The 26973-nt window shown below is 36.7% G+C and overlaps 1 protein-coding gene across 1 annotated transcript in view; it reads right to left on the reverse strand.

Moving 5' to 3' along the window:
- Window positions 1-717: 717 nt before the first annotated feature.
- The window catches only part of COL19A1 (collagen type XIX alpha 1 chain), a 329235-nt gene continuing 302979 nt past the window's right edge, over window positions 718-26973 (reverse strand). The window contains exons 47-51 of the mRNA XM_027057488.2: window positions 26424-26594; window positions 24377-24443; window positions 15580-15708; window positions 8646-8723; window positions 718-8468 (exon numbers count right to left, since the gene is read on the reverse strand). Of these exons, the coding sequence (XP_026913289.1) occupies window positions 8341-8468; window positions 8646-8723; window positions 15580-15708; window positions 24377-24443; window positions 26424-26594 (573 nt within the window). The 3' untranslated portion in view covers window positions 718-8340. The remainder of the gene's footprint in view (window positions 8469-8645; window positions 8724-15579; window positions 15709-24376; window positions 24444-26423; window positions 26595-26973) is intronic.

A 26973-nucleotide genomic window follows, 5' to 3' on the forward strand; every position in this document is an offset into this window, starting at 1 on the left:
TTGTTAGCTCCCTCCTATTCATAACTTCACTGCTGCAAAAATGACTTCTGTTCCACCACTTTTCTTAGACATTTTATAATCACAGCTCAGCTAAAGCACCAAATTCTTATCAATAAGATAGGTATTGCCTGACCACTCGAGCACTTTATTACTATATTTGCGTGGTCACATTGACTAGCTGTTTTATAGACATTTCTATAAACTATTGATCAGACTTACTGTATTAATTTTATGTCACAGTGCATGTGAGTAACTTCTCCCCGGGGCATAGCGCAGTGCTCAAAACAGTCAATATCTTCAGTTAGTTTATGGAATTCAATTTTCTCAAGTCATGGGGCATAAGCCCTAACAGGATCTTTGATATCAATTTTTCTCACGTGTACTTGTTATACATTCAAAAACATTAGCCCTATTTGTTTGGCCAAATCAATCATTATGTAATCTGTATTTGGATTTATGTTTTATTTAAGATTTATGTATTTATTTAAGTAATTTCTACACCCATCATCAGGCTTGAACTTACAACCCCGAGATCAAGAGTTGCATGCTCCTCCATCTGAACCAGCCAGGCGTTCCCCTCCTGTATTTGGATTTCTTTAAATCTGCTTACAGCACCTAGTTCTGTGCCTTGAGCATGCATTGCTTAAGGAGAATGATTCCAACTTGGCTACATAAATCAGTGCCATTTACACACTGAGAAGGATGTTTTTCCTTCCTGTGGAATAAATAATTTTTGGAAATAGAGATATCTGTTATAATTACTTAAAATCATCTTCATATACATGGCAAACCTTTTGAGGTACTGCAACATCTAATCAAATAAATGCAAAGAAGTTGCCTTGTCTTTTCACAAAGATTGTTTTATTTTAACCAGAGTGATGTAATTAAATACAACAAAAGAAAAATTAGATAACCAAATAAATATGTTCCTCAGTTCTATAATATTGTATTCATAAGAAAATTTTTAAAAAATAAAATTTCAAAGAGCAGATCATTCAACTGTTTTTACAAACTTGATATATAAAAGGCTGTACAACAAGCTCCACAGATACCACAAGCGATACTGGAAACAACCACTTAACAAATAGATTATGCAAAACTAGCACATTCCAAATGGTGGGAACAATCCATTGTAAATTCAGTTAAGTGAAATAGTTTACAGAAGCAGTAAATACTTGTCTGAGAAATTGCAAAGAAAAGCATCCAGCAAATTCTATGAAAGTTAGAGTTGATAAATATTTAATTAAGCCAAATAGCTCTCTCTAGCAAAATAGAAATTTCCAAGCCTCTTTGAGATATTTTTAAAAGTTGGGTGAAGTGTCACCTAGAGCACTCACTGAGAGAAGAGTCTGTGAATAATTAAGGTTGGTTGCAAACTGGCATGTTACTCAAGGGCAAGTGATTTCTGATTTAATTCTAGTCAGTGCTTCTATGGCATTATGATATGATTTTCATCCCCAATACCTGACAGGTTGGTTAAGAACTATGGAAATCACTTTCCAGGTTGACTGAGCACATAAATTCACTGGCATGGTTTGGGATAAGTGACTTCTGAGTAGCAGAAGAATATGAATGAGTAGTCATATGAGTTATGTGATTGATTCGATTATAGGCACTTTATATGTCAATCTGTCTAAACAAATATTGCTATGCTTAAACATCATTAGTAAGATCTGATTTATTTGCCACCTGAAATAAGCTAATATAGATCCCTAGTTTTGAAGATCACCTCTATTATTTGATTTTTTGGCTATGACAGTTTCTGACATATAATATCCCTGAATTTTAAAATAAACCAAAATAGGGAGAAGATCACTAAAAATACATAAAATTATACCAAATACCAAGAGAATTGCTTTTTTTTCTGTTAGTACTGACAAAAAGAGTGAAAATGTACTAATAAGAAAAAATTAGCAAACTAGTGATTTTGCCATTTACAAATTTTGCAATGGACATAAATGGTTTTAAATATCTTTAATAAAGAATATTTGTGCTCAGTAATATAGGTCGAGTCCTTTTGTTTCACTGAGTAAAACAAATGCTTTTCAATTGTGTACTTCATCTTTTTTAGTGAGCTTATGATCTGGGACATGACAGTATTAAATGCATATAATTCAGTAAATATTAAATCAAAATTGGTTATCCATTGTAATGTATGACTATAAATACACATGCTCAAATACTCTTTAAATGATTAACTAGGGGAAGTGTAACATATTTGTTAGATCCAGACATCAGAAAGAGGACACTGATCATATTTTTAGTCTTAATAAATGGCAACCCATGTTAACTTTCTCCTTAACATGCTTTTACATCTTACTCTCAAGTTTTCTAAAAATAACTACAGAGAGAGAGAGAACAAATGAGGGCAATTGGGTTCAAGAAACTACCTTTCTTTTCAACATTTATTTGAATTTGTCTTTGTCCTCCAGGTTGAAAATGTGTATGTCAAAAGACTTAAGAATATTCCTTAGAGAGCACCTGGTTAATTTATTACGTCATAAGGGGACCTGAAGGCGAGAATAGTTAAGAACTATGTAAATCATTTTCCAGTCTAAGCAAACATAAAAATCCACTGGCATATTTTGATGTGATTAATCTCTGTTGAGGAAACATGCTATGTATTTAACTTATTGCCTATTGCCTTATCACTAATGATGTAAGAGCTTATATTTGTCATAAAAGTTAACCGTGATATTTCTTATCTTTCTCAGACCCCTCTATATCAATGAGTCTTAAGTGATTTTAGTGAGAAGATCACTTTGTGGGACAAAAGCTGCAAAGGACGGATTGCTCTCTGACTTGTTTCTGCTTATTATTCTTATTCACAATCATTAGACCAGGCTTTTTATGAGCTGCCAGGGAGATGGGTAATAAACCTAATTATTGTGAGCAAAGCACTGGTTCTTATGACAAACAAAAGCATAATTTCTAGCATGGTATAAACATGAGCCCTGCAATAGTTCAATTACAGGTTCCCTGGACATCTGTGTGGCTCACACTTGGTATGTAAGTGCTTTTTGGGGGCATCCATGTGGTTGAGACCTAGCAGAATGGAGCTGAGGTATGGAGCTTCAGCCACAAGAAGTGGGGAAGAGTAGAAATGATGTTAATAACTGCACCTTAGAATTCCCTGATTTAGGGTCAAATCGTTTATTGCTAAGATAAGCGAAAAGCTCATTAGGTATCATGAACATATAGGAATCAAGGCCTCAAAGCATTATATCCAAGTGGGATTTGGAATGAAACTGGTGCCATTCCACTTAACTTGAATATGTCAAATGAAATCTTAAATAGTTGGATGAGGTAAGCTAGAGAACAAAATGGGGAACAAATATACCCTAAATAGTATTTTAAAAATAAATAGTTATAAAATATGCCATAAGACAATCTGAATTTAAATACAATTAATACATTGAAAAATATTTATCCCTAAAATATACTTTAAATAATACAGCAAAATGAAAAATAAAAAAAAATTGTAAGTTAATTAGCATCTTTACACCCATAAGCTTATTATGGTCAAATGGCACACACCCGTCTGATAAACTTAATTCTCATTGAACTACCCCATAAGTGTAATGAAATCTCCTACTTTATTAGAATTCACTTTTGACAAATTCGTGAAGCAAGTAGCTAACTCCTTGAGTTGTACCATGTATCACTCAATCTTCTATTATCTGAACATGAAAGTTTTTCCATTTAATTTTCTTAGACTTAGCTTTGGTTTTATAAACCTGACCTATCTATGAGGTAAATTTTTGCTGTTCTGGGTCTGCTTGTCTGAGTGAGTTTTTTTCGGTGCTCAACTGGTTCTTCACTCAGTTTAAACTGACCAGTTAGTCTAGCATGATTTTGTCGAGTAAAATGTTTGATTATAGCTCCAGCTACAGCACACAGTAAAACTGAAGACATCCATGTGTCTTGTTTCCTGAGTCTGTTAGTAATTAAAAAAAAAAAAAATTAATGCTCCCACTGCCAGCCAACTAGTAAATGAATTCAACGGGCTAAGTCACTTAGAAGTACCAAGGCATAAAAGATACAAATTCAATTCTTTTCCTCATTTCCTCCTCTTAGAAGCCTGGGTAGTCTCTGTGAGAGGAAAAGGTATAATAGAGGTAAGGGGAGGGAGTATACCCCTTAACACTAAAGTACTAAAAAAGAACATTGGGAAGCGAGAACAATAAACACTTGTATGTCTTAAGAAGGTGAGCACAGGCAATGTGAAAAAAAAAAATTAAGAACAAAAGCAATGAACTAATCTTCAAAATATTCTGAGAATTCACTGAAAAAACTTGAGCACATAATTTAACCTAGAAATTCTCAGTCTCAGGGTATTATTACTAGTGTTTAGGAAAATTAAAATGGTAATTTGAAAAATAGCATTCCTTATCTTTTGTAAATAGGGATATATTTCTAGAAAAATATAAACATTATACAACTCTAATTGTTAAATTAAAAAATGTTAAGTACCTTGAATGATAAGGAGATTCAGACGTTGTGTAATTTTATAAATGGTCTACTTCTCGTGATAAGCTAAATGCTTTTTACTTCTGTCAAAAGAGAGTATTCTATCTAAAAAGTAGGATGGGTATTTAGGTGTTTTCATGTTAATCACTAAAATATGAGGGTAGAATACAAACTAAAGTTACAAATAGTAAAGTTGCAAGTTAACCAGGTATGTAAATCCACTTAAGAAACAAAATCTAAATAGCCAAGGAGTCAAAAGTTATTGTGCCTTCTTCATAAAGATACTTAAAATGAGGAAGAATATAAATTAACAAAACAAATGAACAAAACACAAATTAATAAGAAATTATTTACAAAAGTAAAGAAAAATCAAGTGCAAAGGCAAGGGTCTGATTCAGTTGTCCACTAAACTGTTTCTAGCCTTGTATTTCTGCAAGTCTGTTCAGTTCTTCTGATTCAAACTGCTTTAAACACCATCTTGTGGACAAAAGGAGGTATATCACAGGTTTTCAACAGATGAGAAAGACTGCAGAAAAGCTAAATCTTATTTAACTCCTAAAACATATTCATAAAAAAATATTTTATAATCCAAACATCAAATGACATTTTTTACAACATATCTTAAGAAAATTACTTAATCTCTACAATAAATGACAAAAATTGTATTTCAACAACATCATGAAATAGAGAAATAAGCATATGGGGTTAAAGTCATTAAATTACTGTGATCACATGGTGAAAGATTTCAAAGGTTAAGACTGGCTGTGTTTCTCTTATGGTTAGTAAAAAATAGTTAATGTCCTCAATAGGAAGGAACAATGAACACACTCATGAATCATTCTTCCTTTTTCTTTAGATTCCAAAGGCTATGAATATTAATTGAAATCATATCTTGTTCTTTGCATGGAAAGATTTCTATCTGAAAGTGTTAACTGATCTTGGTATAAAATGTTACACTGGAATCCAAACATAACTTATATAGAGCAAACCCAGTTTTAATTACTAACTGTCATCATGACCTATAATTACTCTGGAGTCTAAACAAGAGCTAATTCAGGACATCTGGTAATTCTTCTTCCCTGCTGTGGACACTACTGACATCTTCTGAAAGTAAACAAATAACAAATGCTTTGGAATGGAATATAATGATGTAAGAGAGTTTGCAACCACCAAGTTATTTAGGGGAAAATTTCCCACCCTACTTTGAGGCCTTAATTATCCACTTTATTAATATTAAGGGAATTAGGCAATTGCCATATGTCCACTTCATTTGGTGTATTAGCTGGGCCCAGCCATTCTCGTCACTCTTGGTTGCAGATCATGTGAGACAAGAACAGGCGTTGGCAGGTAAATGATACGGTAGGGTGAGAGGGGCTCGTTCCATGTGGACACAGTCCCATTTCTCTACTTATGCCAAAGGTAGATTAAGTCATGCAGCAGTTATAAAAAAAATGGGCTTGAATCAATGAACTCTACTTTGTAATATGCATCATATGACATGACATTCCCCATACCCCTTAAACCACCTGAATAAATCCAAATTCTTGAAACAGGAATAAATCAGCTCAGCATTAACGGAACTTAAAAAAAGAAAGGTTCCTAAATATACAATTTGTAAGAAAGGATGCATGACATATTCTGTGGAATAAAAATGAACAGAATTTATAAAACAAGAAAATGAACTGAGTCTTTTTACGCATATGTTAGACTCAGAGAAAACAAAGAAAAATACATTGATCACCATCAGCAAAAAAAAGTTCATGAAGACATGAAAACACTAAAATAAGTACTTCTGGATTAGCAAAGAGGCAAAAGGATAAACAACCTATTAATCAATGTGAAAAAATAATCCTTGAAAACATATAAAATGTGTAGCTTCATGACAAATTCAAGTACATTAAGGAGCGGCAGAGGAGTTGTAAGCTTTTAGAAAATTCAAAAAATTAAAGTTCAACAAATTAAAAGCTCAAGATATACACATAGCACCAGATTTTGGGTCTGTATACATTTTTTGGAGGGATAAAGTATCATTTTACTAAGAAAATGCAAATGTATATTCCAATTGTGTAAGTCTAAAACACAGCACCATTGTAGGTATTGCACAGGAAAGAAAATGAAGAAGAAAATCAATTTAAAGTTAAACGCATTTGAAATAAATAAAATAACCTCAGAGAATAAAAGAAACAAACTTGGGATTTAAATATACAACATAATTCGATACGAAATAGCTAGAAGGCTGTATGTACGCACAGCCATGTAGACAGGGCCTGACCAGCGGTTCGTTCATCTATAACGAAAACCAGTTCAAATCATGGGTGCATTTGAACAAAAGCCTCCCTACACAACCCCGTTCACAGCTTTTTCCAATTTCAGTGGGCTCACCTTTCTAAATTCATTTTTCAATTAATACGTAAAAGCAACCATTCTAGCCTGTTTTAGCCAAACTGGAATCTGCACTGCTGTTTGAAGAGATGGGGCCTCATTTCTGTGGCAGGAGGACTCTGGGTATCCTGCTCACAGCATCTGTGGGACCCACTACTTAGATTTCGGCAACATCCTCATGTCCAATGTTTTAGAAAATCAGTTGTCTTCAGCCTCTCAAAATAATGGACGACTAGGCAATAAAAATAGCATTCAGTAAGTATCTGGGTTGGTGATCACTGTACCGTCATTCCCTGTCAGAGGACATGGTCTTTACAGTGCCTGTTGTTTCCCCTGAAGTTACTGCTAACTCTTTGGTCTGAGTGCTACTTGCATATCCGGTCCCATGGCTTTCCTTTGCCGCCCTGTACCTCTTTCCGCAGCCTCTGGAGAACAGTTTCTCCATAAGAGCTTCTGGGCATCACCTCCTCAATACACATCTGCAGACACCACACAATCATCCTCTAGGCCAAGGGGTTTCTTTCCCAAGTGCCACAAATCCCGTCCTTTGTTCTGATGGCCAGTTCTTGTCTTAAAATCTGAGAATGATCCGGTTGGAACCGATAATGGATACAAGGGCCCAAAGACCTTGCTAGGCCATTTAGCTTCAAAGGTACCAAAGACAGCTTGATGCCTTCACCATCAAACACCTCTTAGGGAAAACAGCCTTTTGTTTCCCAAATGAGAAACTCAGTGAAGAGACTGCAGTGTTGGGCTTTTCTTGTGGAACTCTTGTACAATTGGACTTTGTTCCCCTCTTTTCATGCAGTACGGATTCATGCCAGTGGTGATTGCTTTGAACTGAGCTCATTATACAGAATTAACAAAATCATTTCAGTAGTTGGCTATGGTAGGTTTTGAGCTCCCTGATAAAATAGCCTCCTGGGTTTCTTCCAAAATGAGTTATGAAGTGAAGCTCTTATCGCCTACCTATTTCTCCACATAAGCAGGATGGATATAAGGTGGTACAAGTATTCTTTGGCTACAAAACGTAGTCAAAAAACACTGAGCAGAAGCAATGCAGTATGTCAAAAAAGTTGAAATCTTTAGCAATGATGGTAAATGTAAGCCCCAAGAAAACTTTAAGTCTGAAACTTTAAAATTCAGAAATCAAAGGCCAAATACAAGTTGATGAGACTAGAAAATGTACATCACCATCAGCCTACTAAATCATAAGATGTAATTTCATCTAGAAGAAGAACTAATGACAAGATTTGCTTGTGTTTTTCATAGAAGATCCTGAATGAAAATCATAGCAGTGGTGAAGCAAAACATATGGAATGAATTTGGGAAAAGCTAAAAATGCTGATATCCCAATTACTATAAGAATAGGATTCCGATTGTTTTTAATGTCTGGCCTACCAAAAACAAATAAAAAAAGCCACCCATATATCATGAGGGTTTGACAGTATTACGATAGCTCCAATGCCAAGTCTTCCTCAGGTGTGTTTATTTCCCACCTGTCCGCTGACGGGCATGAGACACAGGATAGAAGCAATCTTCTGGATTACATCTTCCACTAGGTCCTGGGGGGCCCTGGGGACCTGGGGCACCTGGTGAGCCTGGCAAACCCGGAGCTAATGAAATAAAAGACCCCCATCAGAATGCAGATCACTTATGGCTCTTCCTCCCTCACTCCAACCAACACGGGTCATTCAACTTCACCTGTAGCAACATATATGGGCCACAGGCGAGAAGGTGTGGTTCCTGTTTTTAGAGGCTTGCTTGTGTTGTGAAGATAATATCACTATTACCTGAAGTCCCAGGAAGACCCGGGCTCCCTGGAAGCCCAATTCCAGGCTCCCCTCTTTCTCCTTTCTGTCCTCGGTAGCCTAAATGAGAGATACATAAAAAGAGAGACACAAGAAGTAAGAGTGTTCTATGGCAACAGAGCGCGTGCAAGAATCATGTTGTCAGTCTATAATATTTATGTTGTTCCTTCACTTAACATAAATAGCATATTGGCTATCTGTTTTGCATTATAATCATTTTAGGCTTACAAGTCAAACAGACTAGGTGCAATAGGCAACAAGGATCTTAGAAATATGCAGCTACTGTACAAGTTCCAGCTAGTCAAACTATGGATGGTGAGATTTTTGGCACTGAAAATGATACCTAAGTAACTCAAATCAATCATTCATATCATCTTTCAAATAGCTATGACAAGGTGCGTGAACCTTTCCAATAAGAATTCTGACTGAGGGGTAGGTACAGGCTAAATATAAGAAGTGTACTGAAAGAGTTTGCTTAATATGAGGACAAGATGATATGACAACAAGAATGTGGACCTTAGTCCAAGAATTAAAGGGAATGAAAGGAACAAAAATTCATGATTTTAATAAATGACAGTAAGAGTGCGAGTATATGTAAATCCATCAATCTCAGAAGTCGGGAGAGGACAAATCAGGTCTTTGTTCAAATTACTTACTGTTATGACATTACATGCTTTCTAAGGAAAGTTAAAACAGCAACCTTGTGTTTTAACATAGGTGTCCCAGTAGTTCTTTAGAAAGCAAGGACATTAAGGGATTCATCTAAGCTCACTTCATCAATTTAAGATTCTTTAACCAAAATGAACTAGGTCTAAGATCTGTATACATATTAAGATAAAATCATTCTTATTCTTGATTGTACTTGTTGTCACCTGAGCTAGACGAATGCAGAGGAATTTATGCCTCTGGGAGCCCTTATCTCTGCTTTAATAAAGCAGAAAGACAAATACCACATGATTTCACTTACATGTAGAATATTAGTAACAAAACAAATAAATAACTAAACAAACAAAAGTGGAATCTGACCTATAAGTGCAGAGAACAAACTGGTTCTAGAGGTAGGTTCCAGATGGTTGCTAGTGGTAGGAGGGGTGGGAGAATGGGCACGATGGGTGCACAGGAATGGGAGATACAGGCTTCCAGTAATGGAAAGAGTAAGTCACAGGAATAAAAGGTACAGCATAGTGAGTATAGTCAATGGTATCGTAACAGTGTTATATGGTGACAGATGGTAGCTACACTTGTTCTGAGAACAGCATAATGCAGAGACTTGCTGAATCACTATGTTGTACACCTGAAGCTAACATAACATTGTTGTGTCAACTGTACTTAAAACAAGAGAGATCAAATTGTAAAATAAATAAATAAATAAATAAATAAATAAATAAATAAATGGCATAAAACACTTTTTATCTGTGTTTTGTATATTGGCATCCATGTAAGTCTTTGTTTGATGAAAAGGTTTTGTGGCTATAAGAGTTTCACGATGATGGTAAATAGTTTCATTTCCAACTTTCCATACTTAAACAACAACTTAAAGACAATTCTTAGTCCCAAATGAACAAAGCTGTCATGCAGAAACATGCAAACATACAACAAAGATAATAAGGAGAGTATCTCAGTAGGAAAAGTAGGTCCTGACCTAGTTGTGCCTTTTTGTAAAGGTGTATTATTACAGCAAAACATAGTAAGAGGAGAAATTTTAATGTTTTCTATGAGCAGTATGTAAAAGAAATTATTTCCAATAATTTGAGAATTAGACATCAGTTTTGGGGTTACCATCTTCATTTTTCATTGACCATGCAGTGTATACATTATAAATGAAATAATATTAGCAATGTAATCCCCACACCATTATTTTTTGACTTTGGAGGTATCACAAGATCATAAATGTGAAAACAGTGGAAAAGAAGTAAGTAATTGAACAGTAGTAAGTAATTTGAACATATTTTGAGATGCATATTGGAAATACATCCAGTGGGAAATTTTCACACGTTTATACCTGAAAACTGTTATAGATATTCAATACAATCTTAGATTTGAGAAATAATAGTGGTTGGAACATGTGGCATGATATTTTAAGTTGATACATATTCAAATTTTAAATATTACCAGAATTTCTTTTACATAAGTGACTTTCATTTAATTTGTGTGAACAACAAGGAAGAATGCTTATAGTTAGGGTCATTTGAAAGCACTCTTCCAATTCCATTATTTAGACATTTCTACAGTAAAATAACATTTGTTACATGAGGTATATTCATCCTGGTCTACTATGAAAGATTGAAAAGTTGACCCTTAAGTTATTTCAGTAAGTGCTTAAGACCACAGGCTAAAGAAATGAGGAAGAAAGAAAAAAACATTATGACTTTTAATTACAAAGTGTATTAACAAGACTGTAACACAATTCCAAATGGAGACCATATCTACTAAAACCTACACACTCAAATTCAGCTATCATATTTTAATATAATGCAAAAATTTATTTTTCCATGTGGATTTCAGGGCATATAGTATCACAAAACAAGAAACAGTAATTCGCGTATTTATATAACAGGGTAACATTTACATTTCTCCTGTCAAATGCAATGATTTATTTGTACAAAGCTCTCAGTTCATTAGGTTAGTAACTATCTACTACTGCTGTTGAATTGTACAAGCACATGAGAGCTTTTATTCTCATATTTCCTAATAAGGTCTCAAGCTAGTTTCTTATGAAGGCTGCCTTAAAGCCATAGGGTCTTACTTTATAATTATTTCACAACAAAACTTCAGATAGGAATGCTAATAAAGTCCATAAGAGCTTTCCTGTTTTCTAGAATTAAGCTTTTTACCCCTTTAGGCCTCTCTTGAAATTTGGAAAAAAATAAAAGGCAGCTCTGTCAATGGATATGTATTTTCATGGCCTATAAAACTGCAGGTGACAGTGTGATATCATTGTAACTTATGTAGGAAAAGAAAACAAAGAAGTGTCCTAATCTACAGCATCTAGATATAGTAGTCATTCAAGAAACCTGGTGCTTGTTGTAGTTTGGATGATAGACTTCATGTATTTTCAGTAGAGATTTCTGTGTCAACCCCAGCTGTGCATCTGTATGTGTACTGGACAAATGGAGCCATGAAGTGTTTCCAACATTTTGGCGGGGGGAACAATTCTTCATGTGGGGCCCTGCAGCACACCTTACAAGCTATTCAGCCTCCTCGGTCCCAGCCTACTCACTGACTACAGTGCCCCTCAGTGATTTTGCCACACACGCCTCGCCTCCCATTTCCTAAGGCCCTTACCGCTACAAAATCTGAAAGGTCAAATCTGTATCAGTCAAATGAACTATGCTGTGGGTCACTGGCTGACAAGTAACAGAAGGCTTTCTTCATTATAAACCAATAACAGCAAAGCTTTAAAAGTTCAAACGTGAGAACAACCATTCCCAATAGTGTCTTTTCAAAATGGATGGGAGACACATGGAGTGGCTGGATCTGTTTCCTCCTGCTAACTCCACATCTACTCACCGGGTGGGGTTCTTTCTGAAAGGAATAGGGCTTTAAAGTGTAGCATCTGCCCTTCAGAATTTTCACAGAGGTGGAGAATCAGTTGGATTTGGAAAAAGTTTAAATAAATTTCTTTCTCATAAAACTTGCCCAGGAGGATAAGATCTGTTAGGAATATTCGCCTCTCTTGTTTGTATATGGAAACCCAGCTGGATCATGCCACTCAGGCTTCTCTGATCCTAGTGTGGCACTTCCTTGCTCACCCCTGGTGCACAAGCAATCAGGCCCTACACCACAGATCTGAGGTGGGAATGAACACCAAGAAAAGTTCTCTCAGTGCGCAGAGGGGAGGCAATCATCTGAATCCCACGGGATGGTTAAGATATAAATCTGTCTGGAAACGCTTTTGAATTAAAAAGACGTCAACAATCACCCTCTTTGGGGATTCAGGGAAAATGCAAATGAAGTGTCTCAACTCAGAATCATGGTGGTTTCTATTTTCACTGCAAGAAGACCAGGGCACCAAAAGAGGATCCACAAGTTTTCATTCTCCGAATCACGGTAGGAGAATTACCTCCCTTTTTTTTTTAACTAGGATGGAGTACTTAACATACTAGTCGAACATATGCATCAACCTTCTTATTGCTCTCTGCATGTCTCCTACTTCTCAGGACAGACATGGGAAACTCGGCAGACCCCTTTAAATTTCTGTCTTGCTCTTAAAATAGTAAGATGGCAAAGCACTCATTCTACATACACATTCCAATACAAACCAGTTGATTTATTTTTTTAAAAAAGTTTATTTACTTTTGAAAGAGAGAGAAAGACAACACGAGCTGGGGAGAGGCAGAGAGAGAAGGAGAGAAAGAATCCTACATGGGATCCTTACTGTCAGTGCAGAGCCCTGTGTGGAGCTTGATCTCATGAAACTTGAGACCATGACCCGGGCTGAAATCAAGAGTCAGATGCTTAACCAACTGAACCACAGGTGCCCCCAGACCACTTCATTTTAAGTGAAAATGGATTTCTTTCCTAAAAAAATACTGAAAAAAAAGTCCCTTGGAAATTTCAGAAGAGCCACCATCAACCGGAATCCATGAGTGGGCAGAACACGCTGTGCTGTGCTTGGTGCCCACACTTTCTTTCCCTTTCTGTGCTGCATTTCTCACTTCCTTCTTTTCTCAAACTCAATCATGGTGTGTCACGAAGAGGACTAATTCAGCCAACAGCATCTGATGCCTGCAATGGATACTAGGGTAACAATTTTATATGCATTTTGTTTCTTTTCTTTTGGAGAAAACTTTTAAATCAGGCACAGCAAAACTTTGAACTTCATCTTCTCAACACTTCATGTCTATTTCTCTCCCAGAGAAAAACCCTTCAATTACTTATGAACCCTTGGAGAGACACCAAAAATCAAATGGCACCTCTTGTTTTCTTTTTTGCAGCAAGATTTCTTGGTGGCTTTATCAGCATAGCATGACTATAGGCAAATATTCCTTAAAAATGAACCCATTTTATGTAAGTTGTATTTTTCTGCTGCCTTTCTAGAAAATTTAACAAATACTAAAAAGGAGCTATCATATGAAAGTTGAGGAGGCACCTGAGTTACAAAGATATTGTCTGTTACCAGAAACTCCACAGTGGGACACCAAGTTTTGTCAATTTTAGGTATATGTGCTCAGGGACGAGCACAAGTTTTGTCAATTTGACTAAATGCTGGTTTTAAAAAAGTTGGAAATCATGTGGGGAAGTCCTTTCAATTCAAGCATTGCATCCAAAAGCCTTATCAGGAGTAGAAGTAGTCTAGAAGATTTCTTAAGCAAAATAGATCCCACAGAAATCTTCTGCCAAAGGGAAGGTAAGTAGATTGGTGAATAGAAGTCTTTTTCCAAAAGCTTCACTGACATGGCTGACTTTGCATTGCTTCTGACTGAGTCTTCCAGATGGGCCTTCCCGTGGGGAGGGAGCCTGGACACAGGTATTTGTGTGGATAGGTGACTCCAGTTCCTGAACTATTTTCCTCGATAATTCAGAGTTTTCTATGTTCTTGTCCTCTCAAACTACAACTGTTTGAAACAGCAGTCCATATTTTTTCTGCTATTGGTGTTAACAGTTCTTATCCATCACGTGGCTTGAAACATCACCCATCTTTAGTTGGGCTTTCAAGCTCTTTGTTCCAGGTTCATAGACTATGACTTCAGAACAGACCCAACTAGTGAAAGGTAAGAAAATACCCACCACACAACCATGTACACACAGAAGGCCACACCTGATTCTATACATATTCTTCCAACTATTGGCCAAAACTCTCTGTGATCTAAGGGAAAGGTAGAATATTCTGTTTAGTTTAGGAGAAATAGAATGATGCTACTGTTGTTTTACACTGTGCTAAGTAAACCAAAAGCCTTGTCAGCTGTGACTGAAGGGTAAGACTCTAACAGACCCTGTGATTAGAGATATAGTTATTGTTCTTTTAGGGGCGGAGGGGCCTGTCAATCACTTGGGCACTTCCTAAGGAAAACCAGGCTAATGTTACAGAGAAGCAGTAGGAAGGACAGTGAACTACTGAAAGAAAAAGAATTCTCTGTATATATAGTATTTTGGAATGTATTCCTATGTAGTTTTGATGTTCACCTCTGTTTTCTCCTTTACACAAACTTGAGCTCCTCCATGGTAACACAGGAAGAAGAGTTTCCCTGGTTTTATCTTTCATGGTATGTACTCACTGGATTTAAAATTTCCTTATCAGAATTGCGGATCCCCTAAACAGGGCTGATTTGGCCTCTCTGCCAATTGCTAACCGTATTTATAGAAAATGGCCTTGCGAGCTTTAGTCAAGCTATGTTCAAAATCATGTCTTCGGTCAAGCTGTCATCAGCGGAACAATAATTTTTTGCCAATTTAGTGAAGTTTTGCTTTAAAAATTTTTAGAAACCATATTAAGAAGGATTCTAACGTTTCTCAAAATTTTACTTGGACCTAAATCATTACTTACAGTAGCATCTCGTAAGACCCTTTCCTCAGTTTCTTCAAGATACTACGATGATTCTTGTTGTTGTCCAACTTACATCAATAGGGAGGCATAAACAATGCTGATTCCCACAAAATAATGATATATAAGCCCACATTGTTGGTGTTATTCTTATAACAAATATTATTATCAAAATACACTTATATTAGCAGGTAATTATTAGTCAGTTTTAAGCTTGACATAGTAATAGTTAAAAATTGACTTCTAGAATGTCAAATATTAACAAAATAATCTATATTTATTCATTACCTATGTTTGTGTAATGTATATATATATATAATATATTATATAGATACATAGATACACATATATTTTTGCTTTAAGTGTGATTAACCTGTTCTAACTACTGAGCTTTAAAAAGCTGGTAAATAAATATTATATCTGAAAACTTACCTTGAGGTCCAGGGTCTCCTGGTGGCCCAGGTAATCCATCCTTTCCTGGTGGACCAGGCCTCCCGTGAGCTTGAGCAGCCAACATTGCTGCTGGCAGCTTGAGCTGAGATAGGAACACAGCCATCCTCTCTTCATTTATGAAAGAAAAAAAATACAGCATGTAATAGAAATATTTTTACATCAAAATTTTTCATTTTTTTTACATGAAATTCAACAAAAAACAGTCTTATTTGGTTTTCAATTTAAGTGCATCTAACTTACTAACTGGCCTGACTGCTGAGAGCTGTTTTGTTGATTGGTCAAACAAACTGGATTGTACAAAGTTGTCTGAATATAAATGAAGACCACCTGTGCCGATCAGACGGTCTGAGAATTTTCAGTGCTTCAGAGATGTAGCAAGTCTACTGGACAAAACACTAGCTTGGAATCTAATTAACCTTTGGTAATGACTTGTGGCTAGAATTTTAGGTTTATATTAAAAGATGGTTTTAATAATAAATTTAACTCAATTTCCAGCAATGTTGTAAATGTATGTGGTCATTTAAAATATGTTTATGAATTCCTGACATTCTTTTCCAAATGGAATTAGGCTCTGCCTATTCTTGAGTCTGCGCTGGAGTTACTTTCCATTTCAAATGAGTAGAGGAAAGCAGAATTGACAGTATGCAAGTAGGGAAATTAAGTCATAAAAGGCACCATGGTTTCCTGGCTGCTCTCTCTCTTGGATTGCTCAGAGTGAGACTGCTCACTCTGGGGAAAGCCAGGTGCTCTGTCGTGAGGGCATTTAAAAAGTCCCATAGAGAGTCCCACTTGGGAAGAACTGAGGCCACCTGCCAACATCCACATGAGTGAACTTGGAAGTGGATCTTCCGGCCCCAGTCAAGCCTTCAGATGACTGCAGCCCTGGCTGACATCCTAACTGGAGCTTCATTATAGACTCTGAGCCGGAACCACAAAATTAAACAACCTCCAAGTCCCTGACCCACAGAAAATGTGAGATTATAAATGTTAGTTGTCTTAAGCTACTGAAGTTTTGAGGTATTTTCTTATGCAGTAAGAGATAATTCATAGGATATGTGACACTTTATATCCTTGAATAAAACTGCATTATTAATAGATTTGTACAGAAAAAAATGGTCATTGGCTCCATGTTCACTATGATTTCACTGTTTAATTTCTATACTGGGAAAATATTGTACTTTGTCAACAACTAAAATTTGCCTCTTTTAAAAAAAATGTCTATTATATACACTCAATATTATTCTTTTTTTTCTGGTTTGATTTCCAGTTAGTCCCATTATTCAGTCATGATTTTAGTAGGGAGTATGCTAATTGGGCCAAGGGAAAAAAAGGTACAGATGAGCATGGTCTCACTAAATTCCATTTGTAGACAGAGTAAAAACATAAAAAGTTTCTATACATTTCTGTGAACCTGAAGAAAACACTGCAACTAAGACACACAAGTTATGAGAGGTTGAAAAATTATCCAGAACATTTAGAAATGTCAATAAAAATAACAATCTTTTGTAGGTGTTGAGTGATGTGACCTTTATGAATTGAATACTTCCCCAAAAAGCAATGCTGCCTTCCCAAGAGACATATTGTCATTTGCCCTTTTGTTCATTCACCAAACTTCCTGGAACTGTTTGGTGAGTGAACACTGCTGATCTAGGTCCTAAAGGAAGAATCCAGAGAGGGAAGTGAGGACTGATTAAAGGGGCTTCTATAAGGTGAGTTCAGTCACCTTAGGAAGTAGGTGAGTACTTCCTATAATGGAAGTATCATTATGGGTGGCACAGGTGTCATGCAATTATTAATACTATACTTAGACACTTATTAATAAGTCAATAATGCTTTGCATAAAAGTGAGTTGTTACAGAACATCAGTGTACCAATAACTCATGAAATTGAAAGGATCTGGAAACTGAGGAAGTTCAAAGAAAATGGAAATGCAAAAATATAAATAAGAATTTTCACTCTAAAATAAATTCTTAAACAAGACAAATCATTAATTACGTTAATTAAACATCCTCTGTAAGCAGAGCCCTGTATTGGGTATTTTATACTTTCTGCATTAAGTGCTCTTGTTCAGGAATCCCAAAGAAAGCCTGAAAGAGAGTCTCATCCTATACCAACTACTATTCATGTTTTATAAGCCCCATATGCTATAAAGATTATTTGCTGATAAACTTTATTTTATGACTAAAACTTGTTCTGTAATATAAGACATTCCTTCTCAGAATTGTGTTTTTGAATGATCATTCCAAGATTGCACTTATTATTATTGACTTCTTAGTTATAAATTCCACATAGGCCACTGTCCAGTTCAGTTTTTCCTCAAAACCATAGTCAATATTTTACTACCTTAGAAATTAATTTTAGTGAAATCATTAATGCAAATTAATCCAAAGCCCATTATAAATACAACCTATCATTGGATTCTTTATTTAAATTTGCTTGGTTTGTTTATGTTTTATATATCTCACATTTAACATATAGAATATAAGCATAACTAGATTCAAAACCATGAGATCATGACCTGAGCCGAAGTTGGACACTTAACCAACTGAGCTACCCAGGTGCCCCATCAGTACAATTTTTCTTAATTTGAGACATATCTCCTTGAATACCTTCAATGTCTAAACACAAATATTCACAGTACTAGTTTTTTTCCTCTTTAATGTCTGAATTGAATTTACAAGTAATTTGCTTTAGGTGGTTTTTAATATTTTTAGTAAAACAGAATTCTTTTAAATAGTTACTTCTAGCTGTGAATTATCTAGCTTTAAGATACACTAAGAAATAGTCATTTAGCAAAATGATAATTACTTCTTCTGAACCTTATCCTAATGCCCTATAATTTAAAATAATATGTTTTTGAGCCTCTAAATAAATTGTTAAGACCTGTATTCTTAATTGCCTTTCTTCTGTTTTCAGTGATCTTTGGTCAATTAAACTGTTTTGGGTATGCTTTCTAACGAGGCAGGAAATTGAAGAATTCAGATGGGAGCTTACGTAAATAAACCAAACACATATTCTATCTGCCAATGCAAACCTAGAGCAGTCACTCTAACAAAGACCGATGACTTGCCTTCCTCAAAGAATGGGCTCATCAACATAATGCAGACATTAATATTAATGTGTTGGTAAACTATATTATGGGGAGAGTGAAGGGTCATTCAGACGTCATCTGGCCCATGTCTACCTTCTATTTCACAGACAGAATCTGTAAATATTTTGAAACAGAAATTCATCGTTTTTTTCTGATGCCCACTCAAATGTTTAATTGCCCATTTTATTATACAGCTTCAACTTACTTTCTTTTGTAATTCTATTATAAAAACAGAAAGTAGTTAATGAGTATTTCCCTTGGGAAATCAGTCATCTACTTGATCATATTGTTACCTCTTAGCCTTCAGGTTAAATAACTTTTACTCATAGACTTGGTAATCTGTTTTGTAAATCACTTTTTGGCTTTACTATTTCAGGGCTTTTCCATACTTCTCTTAAATGTGGAAACCAAAATTAGATACAGTTTTCTCCTAAGGGGCAAAAAATATCAGGAGAGTAATTTCCTTTCATGTCTTAAATAATTACTTTCTAGTTTCATTTTAACTGTTAGTTCCACAGTATCATTTGGTGGATTCATATTCATTTTGTGGTTCATCATAACCCAAAGGTTGTTACTGCTAACATTTATTTCTGGCCTAATCCTTTGCTACTTTTGGAAGCATGTTGCATTGAAATGTTATTGTGGGTAAAAACGGTGGATGAAACACAAACACATGCACGTGAATCCCTGTAAAGCAATAGGAAGGCATTTTTTAAAGATGTAAAAGCACAAGAATGGGGAGAATATGAAAGAAGACAGCACAACAAAATTTTGGAGGCCGAGAACTAGATAGCTGAGTGACAGATGCCTTAGCGGACTCAAGAAAACCAAATCTTTATGCTAGAAACTGAGAAACAACCTGTTTTAAATCACAAAATCCTTAAGAGGCTCAAGAATTGGCAACACAAGTTACATCTGAAGGTGTGGTAATGGAGGGAGAACTAAAATAAGAATTAGCTGAAAGCCTGTTTAAGAAGTAGTCTTAGAAATTCCTTTCTCTATACAGCTAGGTAGTTGTTCCTTCTCAAACTTAGGAAAAAGCTGAAGGTAACTGAAAACAAGAAGAATAAATGAGCATTTATATGCTCAGTGCTTAGGTCCTACCCTTATTCTTCTACTTTGCTCTCCAAATGCTGACAGCCAGGCAAGAAATGGAAATATTTCCTCTGGGGAATCCAGCTAGGCTAAGAGGAAAGACTTAAAGACAATGAAATAGAAGGTCTCTCAATTAAAAAGCTCAGTTAGGCTATCCTACAGTGAGGCTCATGGTTGGCAAGCCCCACCGTTCACTTATAACTTTCAATTAGGGTTTCAGAATGTACTCTTTTGTATAAGCAGACAACCAAGGATTACTGGCACTAAGGAAATCTTATAAGCTGAATAACAGACCCAAACAAGGAAGTGGAAAGAAGCAAACTGAAAGATATAGAGACTATGCTGTGGAAAATATTTAAAAAGATATATTTATATTTTCAAGATGTGTATCTATCAGATGATGTGTATATCTATAGGATGTATATACATACACATATATAAATTAGGATCTTACTTGTTGAGATGCACGAGAAGATGTTACACTTGAAACAGAACAGGATTAATACATATTCATACCTATGCACACACATATATAGGAAATAAATATTTGGAAAATGGAGAAAACATAGGTAAAGGGGCTTTCCTGGATATTGGATTTGGACGTAGAAATACAAACCAAGAGAGCCAGATGTGTGTGCACATTCCGGCACAGGTAGGCAAATTCTTCCTGTGTGTTGATGTAAATGCCCAAGTATAACAGGGTGGTGTCATAGTAGGAATAAAGTTTCTCATATCTGACAAGATCCTAATTTGTGTGGGTAGCTGCAAAGGCCCTCATAAAGCCAAAAAAAAAAAAAAAAAGCTAAGTTGAGACACACAGCATCTTCCTCCACTCTGTGCTGTCATCTTATTTGCAAAAGGATTTGCCATAGGGAATTGAATCTGATTTTAGATTGGGCATATATTTGTGTGTTATGATCCACCAGAAACCTGGGCTTGGGGTTGGTAGGAAAACACCATGGGTAGGTTTAAGTTGGGGCATCAGGAGGCTGCAGGAGGGCTTGGTGGCCTGGGAAATAGCCCAAAGTGTGAGGTCTGTGGGAGGGGGCCACCTGGGAATCTCTGAAGGGAGATAGAAAGCTCCATGAGGAGAGCCCAAGTTTTGGGTTTTGGTCTAGGCTTCACTAGAGGCTCCAGTGTGGTCCTCTACTGACAGGATTATAAAGTGGGAGAGCAGGATCTCTGGAGGACTCCCTTGAGCCCCCAGAGACAGTCTATGACTTTCTGGGCAGAGAGGGAATTGCCCCTGAGGCTGTAGATGTGCAGGGGTGAATGGGGAAGAGACAAACGCTAGCTGCCACTGAGCCCACTGTCTTGTGAAAGGACTAAGAGGGAGGCAGATGCATGCTGCTTAACAGTAACCGTTGTAACATGTGAAGATTAGTCTTTGCTTTTATAGAGAAAGCTTTCTGAAAGGGAGAGAAATGTGACCCTGGAGCTCTATGATTTGTGAAAATGGAGTTGTATTTTTTTCTTCTTTTTGTAAATGGTATTCAGAAGCCATGGAAAAGTGACTTCCAAGTGGAAAGTTAAATGGACTGAACTGGAATAATCTTGGGACAAATGAACTAAAGTGCTAAATAACCAAATCCTGGGTTTTAGACACAACTTTGTTTGGAAGAAAGTCGCGCTGGACTGGTACCAACAGAGATAAAGGGAGAAGAGCGATATTTGGAGTCTCAAAGTCTACGAGTCTTGGGAAAAAGTCTCCTTGTGGGCCACCTAAGAATATGGTTTAGAGGCCAAGATGTATGACTTCAGAGGGACCTAGCCAGGCTGAGAGAGACTGAGGGAGGTGGTAGGAGAGATGGAGCAGAAGTTAGAGGAGACTTGGAGGACACTCAGCACTCTTACTTAGCTTACTGGAAGGCAGGGGGTGATGCTGACAGGAAGTCGGGGCAGGACAGCAAAGGGGGAGATCACAGACTTAGAAGAAAGTGCAAGCCACATCAACCTGCCCCAAGGTAGAGAGAGAGTGTCCCCATTCTCCTGATCTCTCTCCTCAGAAGGCCAGTCCTTCACAGGAGTAACCCCACAATGGCCTGAAAGTGGGCAGCATGAAACTTTCTGTGGGTGGAAGGAGCATGTCTGGTCTGCTGAATGCATGGGGCAGGCTACCAGGGGCCATGCCTTTATCCAGTGTCCACTGGGCATGCAAAATGAACACCTTCCACATCTTAAACTAAATCTAAAGTCTTTTAGGAAACTGAAGTTCCATATTAAAGCTGCCTGAGATAAAACATAATTGACATTAGAGCCCATGGAAATTAAGAGTTAAAGGAGAATTTTAGATCACAATTCAAATACGTATTTGTTTGCATTTTCTTTCCGTGATCATGTCTACTAAATGTGTGGATGCTATCTGAGATCCTAGAGGTCCTGTGTCCAGGGCTGGGTACAAGGACATGCCATCTGTGCAGTCACACAGGGTCCCCTTGCTCACCTACACTTGGAATAGTGTCCAGCTGTGGCTCTCTTATAATTCATAACCATTTTTGAATAAGGGCACCTACATTTTTATTCTGCATTGAGTCCTACAAATTAGCTGGTTCTGTCTATGCCTCTATATTTTTCAATGTTTCCCTGGAAACCTTAAGATGCCTTTTTCTTTTTCAGACAGTTGATGCTTGAGGAATGCTTGTTGAGAGGGAATGTTTGTACTGCAAATTTTGGAGACTTTTTCAAGATGCTAGGTTCAAGGATCAAAAAAAGAAAAGCAATAAAAAAGGATTTCTAAATGTAAGGGCAACATTAAAATTATAAAGAGAAAACTGGTAGCTCAAAATAATAAAAAACCCCCAGCATACAATAGTATTAGTGACCTATCACGTCAGAGCATGGTAAAGATGCTTAGTAGAGATCAATGTAAATTGAAGTCAACAGCATGAATTACCTTTAAAAATCCATTTTTTCCCTGTTTTGTCATTGAAGCAGCTAAAGTCCCTGTGTTACTCTGCTCTATCTCTAGTGCTCATCAGAAATAAGATAATGTTCACTCAAGTACCAAGATTTTGGTCTCTAATACTAATTACTGCTGGAAATAATCAAAGCTTCTTGTAGAATAGCTAATTCCATGGTTGCAGTAGAAAGACTTATAGTGAACTCGAGGCATTTGGTGATCTTATTCTTTGCAAAATTCAGTAATATATATTTAGCTTAGCAAAGAAAGGATGCTTTGCAAAAGGAGCAGGGACCATGAGAGCCAATGTGGATTCATTTTTTAAAAACAAGAATTCCTCATTTTATTAAGCTCACAGTTGAGGAGAGTGATCATGAGTTTAGCAAGTCATTTGACAAAGTCATGTGAAATCTTGTGAACAGATAAAGAAAATGTAGAGTGGATTTTAGAAAAACATGGATTCAGAGCTCAGTAAAACAATAAAATAGAATTTACAAGTGAACAGGAGGAATGCAATGGCATTAAGAAAGCCCTGACCCTTGACTCTTGACTCCTTCCACATTTCTATCTACAGATGAATGACGACATGCTTATAAAATTTGGAGATAACAGAAAGGTATGAGGCTCAGCCAACCTGCGCTACAGTAAGACAACATCCCAAAAGATATCTTCCGTTTGTGACAATGTGTAATCACAAACCATTTGAAATGTAATAGGAAGAAACACAAAATCACAAACTTAGATTTTAAAAATGGACACAGTATACAATGAGAAACACCTAAACTTTAAAAGTTTGTATAAAGAAGATCCAGAGTTATTAATTAATTGAAAATTCAAAATTGATTAAGGCTTTTTTTTTAAAGGAATGCTATCTTAGGCAGCATTATTGAAGTGTCTATATCAAGGGTTAGAAAACTTTCTCTGCAAAGGGTCAAATATCTAAGGCATTTCAAGCTATCCAATCCCTATCACACCTAGTCAATTCTGCTTTTGTAGCATGAAAACAGCCAGAAAAAAATTCATGAAAGAACGAGCCTGACTGTGTTCCAATAAAACTTTATTTATAGAAACAAATTTGAATTTCAGATCATTATCACATGTCATGAAATACTCTTTGGATTTAAAAAAAAAAAACGTTTAAAAATGTACTCCCTACCCACCTCCCCACCCAAAAAGTAAACACCATTGTCAGCTTGTGGGCCACACAAAAACAGGTGGCAGGTGAATTTGGCTGGTGGGCCATAGTTTGCCGATCCGGGGTCTAGATCAAAACACACTGTACTCTGCCTTGGTCAAAATACTCCTGGGTGAATGACGGTCATTTAAAAATTAAGTGTTTCTCCAGGGTGATGATGGTGGAGGAGCTAACTACACTTACACCATAGAAAAGTAAGGAGAGGTACCATGGATATGGAAAAATACTGTAGGGGCTGTCATGTGAATAGAGGAAGATACTTTACCTGTGCTGTTGAAAAGACCAGGAATGATGAGAGGAAGTTAGAGAGAGGCAAATTTAACTTAGCGTAAGGCAGAATTTTCTATCAGACAGAGGTGATCCATCATTTAATAGGTTGCCTCTTCACATTGGTGTTGCACGGCCATCTTTGAAAGCATGCTGAAGGGATCCCCCACAGTGGATGGGAAGTAGTAATTGGTAAAAAATTCAGAAATGTTTATTAAGCAAATCTAACCTTCAAAAATCCTTAGAACCTCTTGATTAATGTATTTCTTTATTTCTTCAAATGAAACCGCATCAGCCTAAAAAAGTGGGGAAAGGTCTGTTAGAGCATAGCACAAGTGAGTAAAGAATAGAAATACCGGGTTGGTGTGCATACTCGAAACTTCTATGGAGATATGTTCATCAAGCAAAATGCTTTTGGCAACTGACTATAGGCAATAAATATCTTTGTTTTGATCAAATGCTTGAAAGAATTGAAGTGCTTAATTGCTTTAAAAGCTGTGGCCTGGAATCATAACCAGTGATTTGAACATATTTCTTATTAAATGGAGAAGCATGGTTTCATATGATAAGGAAAGACATTTCCTATTACTTCATCTTCTGAAGTTAGAGAATTTGAACAATGCTATCATGACATTAATATCCCAGGCACAATTTAACTTCTAACCAATCCCTGGAAACTGGTAAAGTCACTATCTAACTGATACTATGTGTCTCCACAGGAAGAGAACTCCCAAGTATGCTGGATTATTTTTTAAAGTGTTTTATTCATGGAATAAAACTAAGTTTTACTCATTTTATGGTACAGTTTCTTCTGTCATTCACACTTTGTAGGTGTATTTGTGTTAAGCAATTTTCTTTTTTTAATAGAAAATATGGGACATGAGAAAGGGAAGTAGGTAAATGATGTCAGTTGAGTTTTATCCCCTCAACAAATGAAGCTCCATGAATTTGGCAAAGAATCTAACATTTATAATAGTAATATTTTATGGTGGTATCCTGATATTTTTAAAAGAGAGCTATTATTTTTCATGATGGTTAGGATTTCAAAGTATTTTATTACTCTTCTTTTTTTTTTTTTTTAGTGGTTATTATCCAGAGGTATATGTGTGACATTAAAGACAATGTGATGGGCTCATAAAGTGATGATTTCTGTAGGACAGAATAGGTCCAAAAATGCTCTATTTCAATATTTTATTTTCATTGTATATGGGACATATGAACCTGAATTAATGCATCTACTACCAATTACTGACACAGCACAGAGAGCTCATTATACAGGCTTTATTCAAGTAGAGCTTAGGGAGAATGGATAAAAATAAAGAGTCTGTATATTGTGGGAATGCCTAATTTGGCCCTCCACCTGGTATTGGCTAATCATTTGAGGACAGCATGTCCTTAACTTCCTGCCCTCACTTCAGGACTCTCCTTTCTCCCTGACAAGGATGTCTTCTGATTAAGTTCCTCTGTGAATGGCCATCCACCACACCTCCTGAGGATATTAATAATAACATGGGCTTTCTTAACCAAACACTCCTTCTTGGCCTGTCTTCCACTTTAAAGTATCATTCAGGGTAGGTTTGTTGTTCTCATAGGCAACAAATAGAGTTTTAATGTAAAACAGACCTATGTTATCTGCGTAGTATAAGGAGACATTGTCATAGTATTTAAGAGCATGGCTTTGGAGTCAGTCAGACCTGGGTCTAACCCATGAAATAACTGTGACCCTGAACAAGTCAACTCAGTTTTTGCATTTGTAAAAGCGGGACAGACAGGGCACCAATCTTCCTAGCTGTGAGGATCTACTAAGTTAATGTATAGTAAGTACTTAGTGGAGGATCTGGTACATAACCTGAAATAAATGACAGCTATTGCTACCCTTGTGGAGACAACTTTAGATTAATTTTATTTCTTTTACAAGGAAAATAAGATAAAAACAGAGAGGGAGGCAAACCATAAGAGACCCTTAAATACAGAGAACAAACTGAGGGTTGCTGGAGGGGAGGAGAATGGGTGGATGGGCTATATGGGTGATGGGCATTAAGGAGGGCACTTGCTGGGACGAGCACTGGGTGTTATATGTAAGAGTTGAATCACTGGGTTCTACTCCTGAAACCAATTCCACACTATATGTTAACTAACTTGAATTAAAAAAAAATTTTTTTTTAAATAGCTAAATAAACAAACAAACAAACAAACGGATTATGCATGTTTTCATTGTAAAAGGGATACATGGTCAATACTAGCCAGGAGCTCCTGGAGCTCTTGGCACTACTCACCGGAGTACCTGGGATGCCTGGATTGCCGGGAGGGCCTTGGTGCCCGGGGGATCCCGTGGAGCCCTTGTTTCCTGGTGGCCCCACAGGACCTATGGCTCCCTTCATGCCTGGAAGGCCTGGTTTTCCCTGTTCACCTTGTGGGCCTCTGTCTCCTGGAATTCCCTGATCACCCTGTTGAGGAAAAAGTTAATAACACATTAGCTGTGGTTAAGAGCAAGGATCCTGGATTCATCCTGGCACTTACTAGCTGGGGGACCTTGGACAAGTGAATTAAGCCCTCTGTGCCCTAGTTTCTTCTCCCATAAAGTGCAGGGTGATGGAGTCAAGTCAAATACTTAGAACAATGCTTGTACATTGAAAGCACTCAATAAAAAGTTAGTGACAATGTTAGTTGCACTTGGTTGCCAGTCTAGAATGATGACACTTTTGAAAGTCAACAGCGGTGGGTCGCCTGGGTGGTTCAGTTGCTTGAGCATCCGACTTCAGCTCAGGTCATGAATTCATGGTTCATGAGTTCGAGCCCCATGTCAGCTGTGCTGACAGCTCAGAG

This window comes from Acinonyx jubatus, chromosome B2, assembly GCF_027475565.1.
Source record: "Acinonyx jubatus isolate Ajub_Pintada_27869175 chromosome B2, VMU_Ajub_asm_v1.0, whole genome shotgun sequence".
In the NCBI taxonomy this organism is placed as follows: domain Eukaryota; kingdom Metazoa; phylum Chordata; class Mammalia; order Carnivora; family Felidae; genus Acinonyx; species Acinonyx jubatus.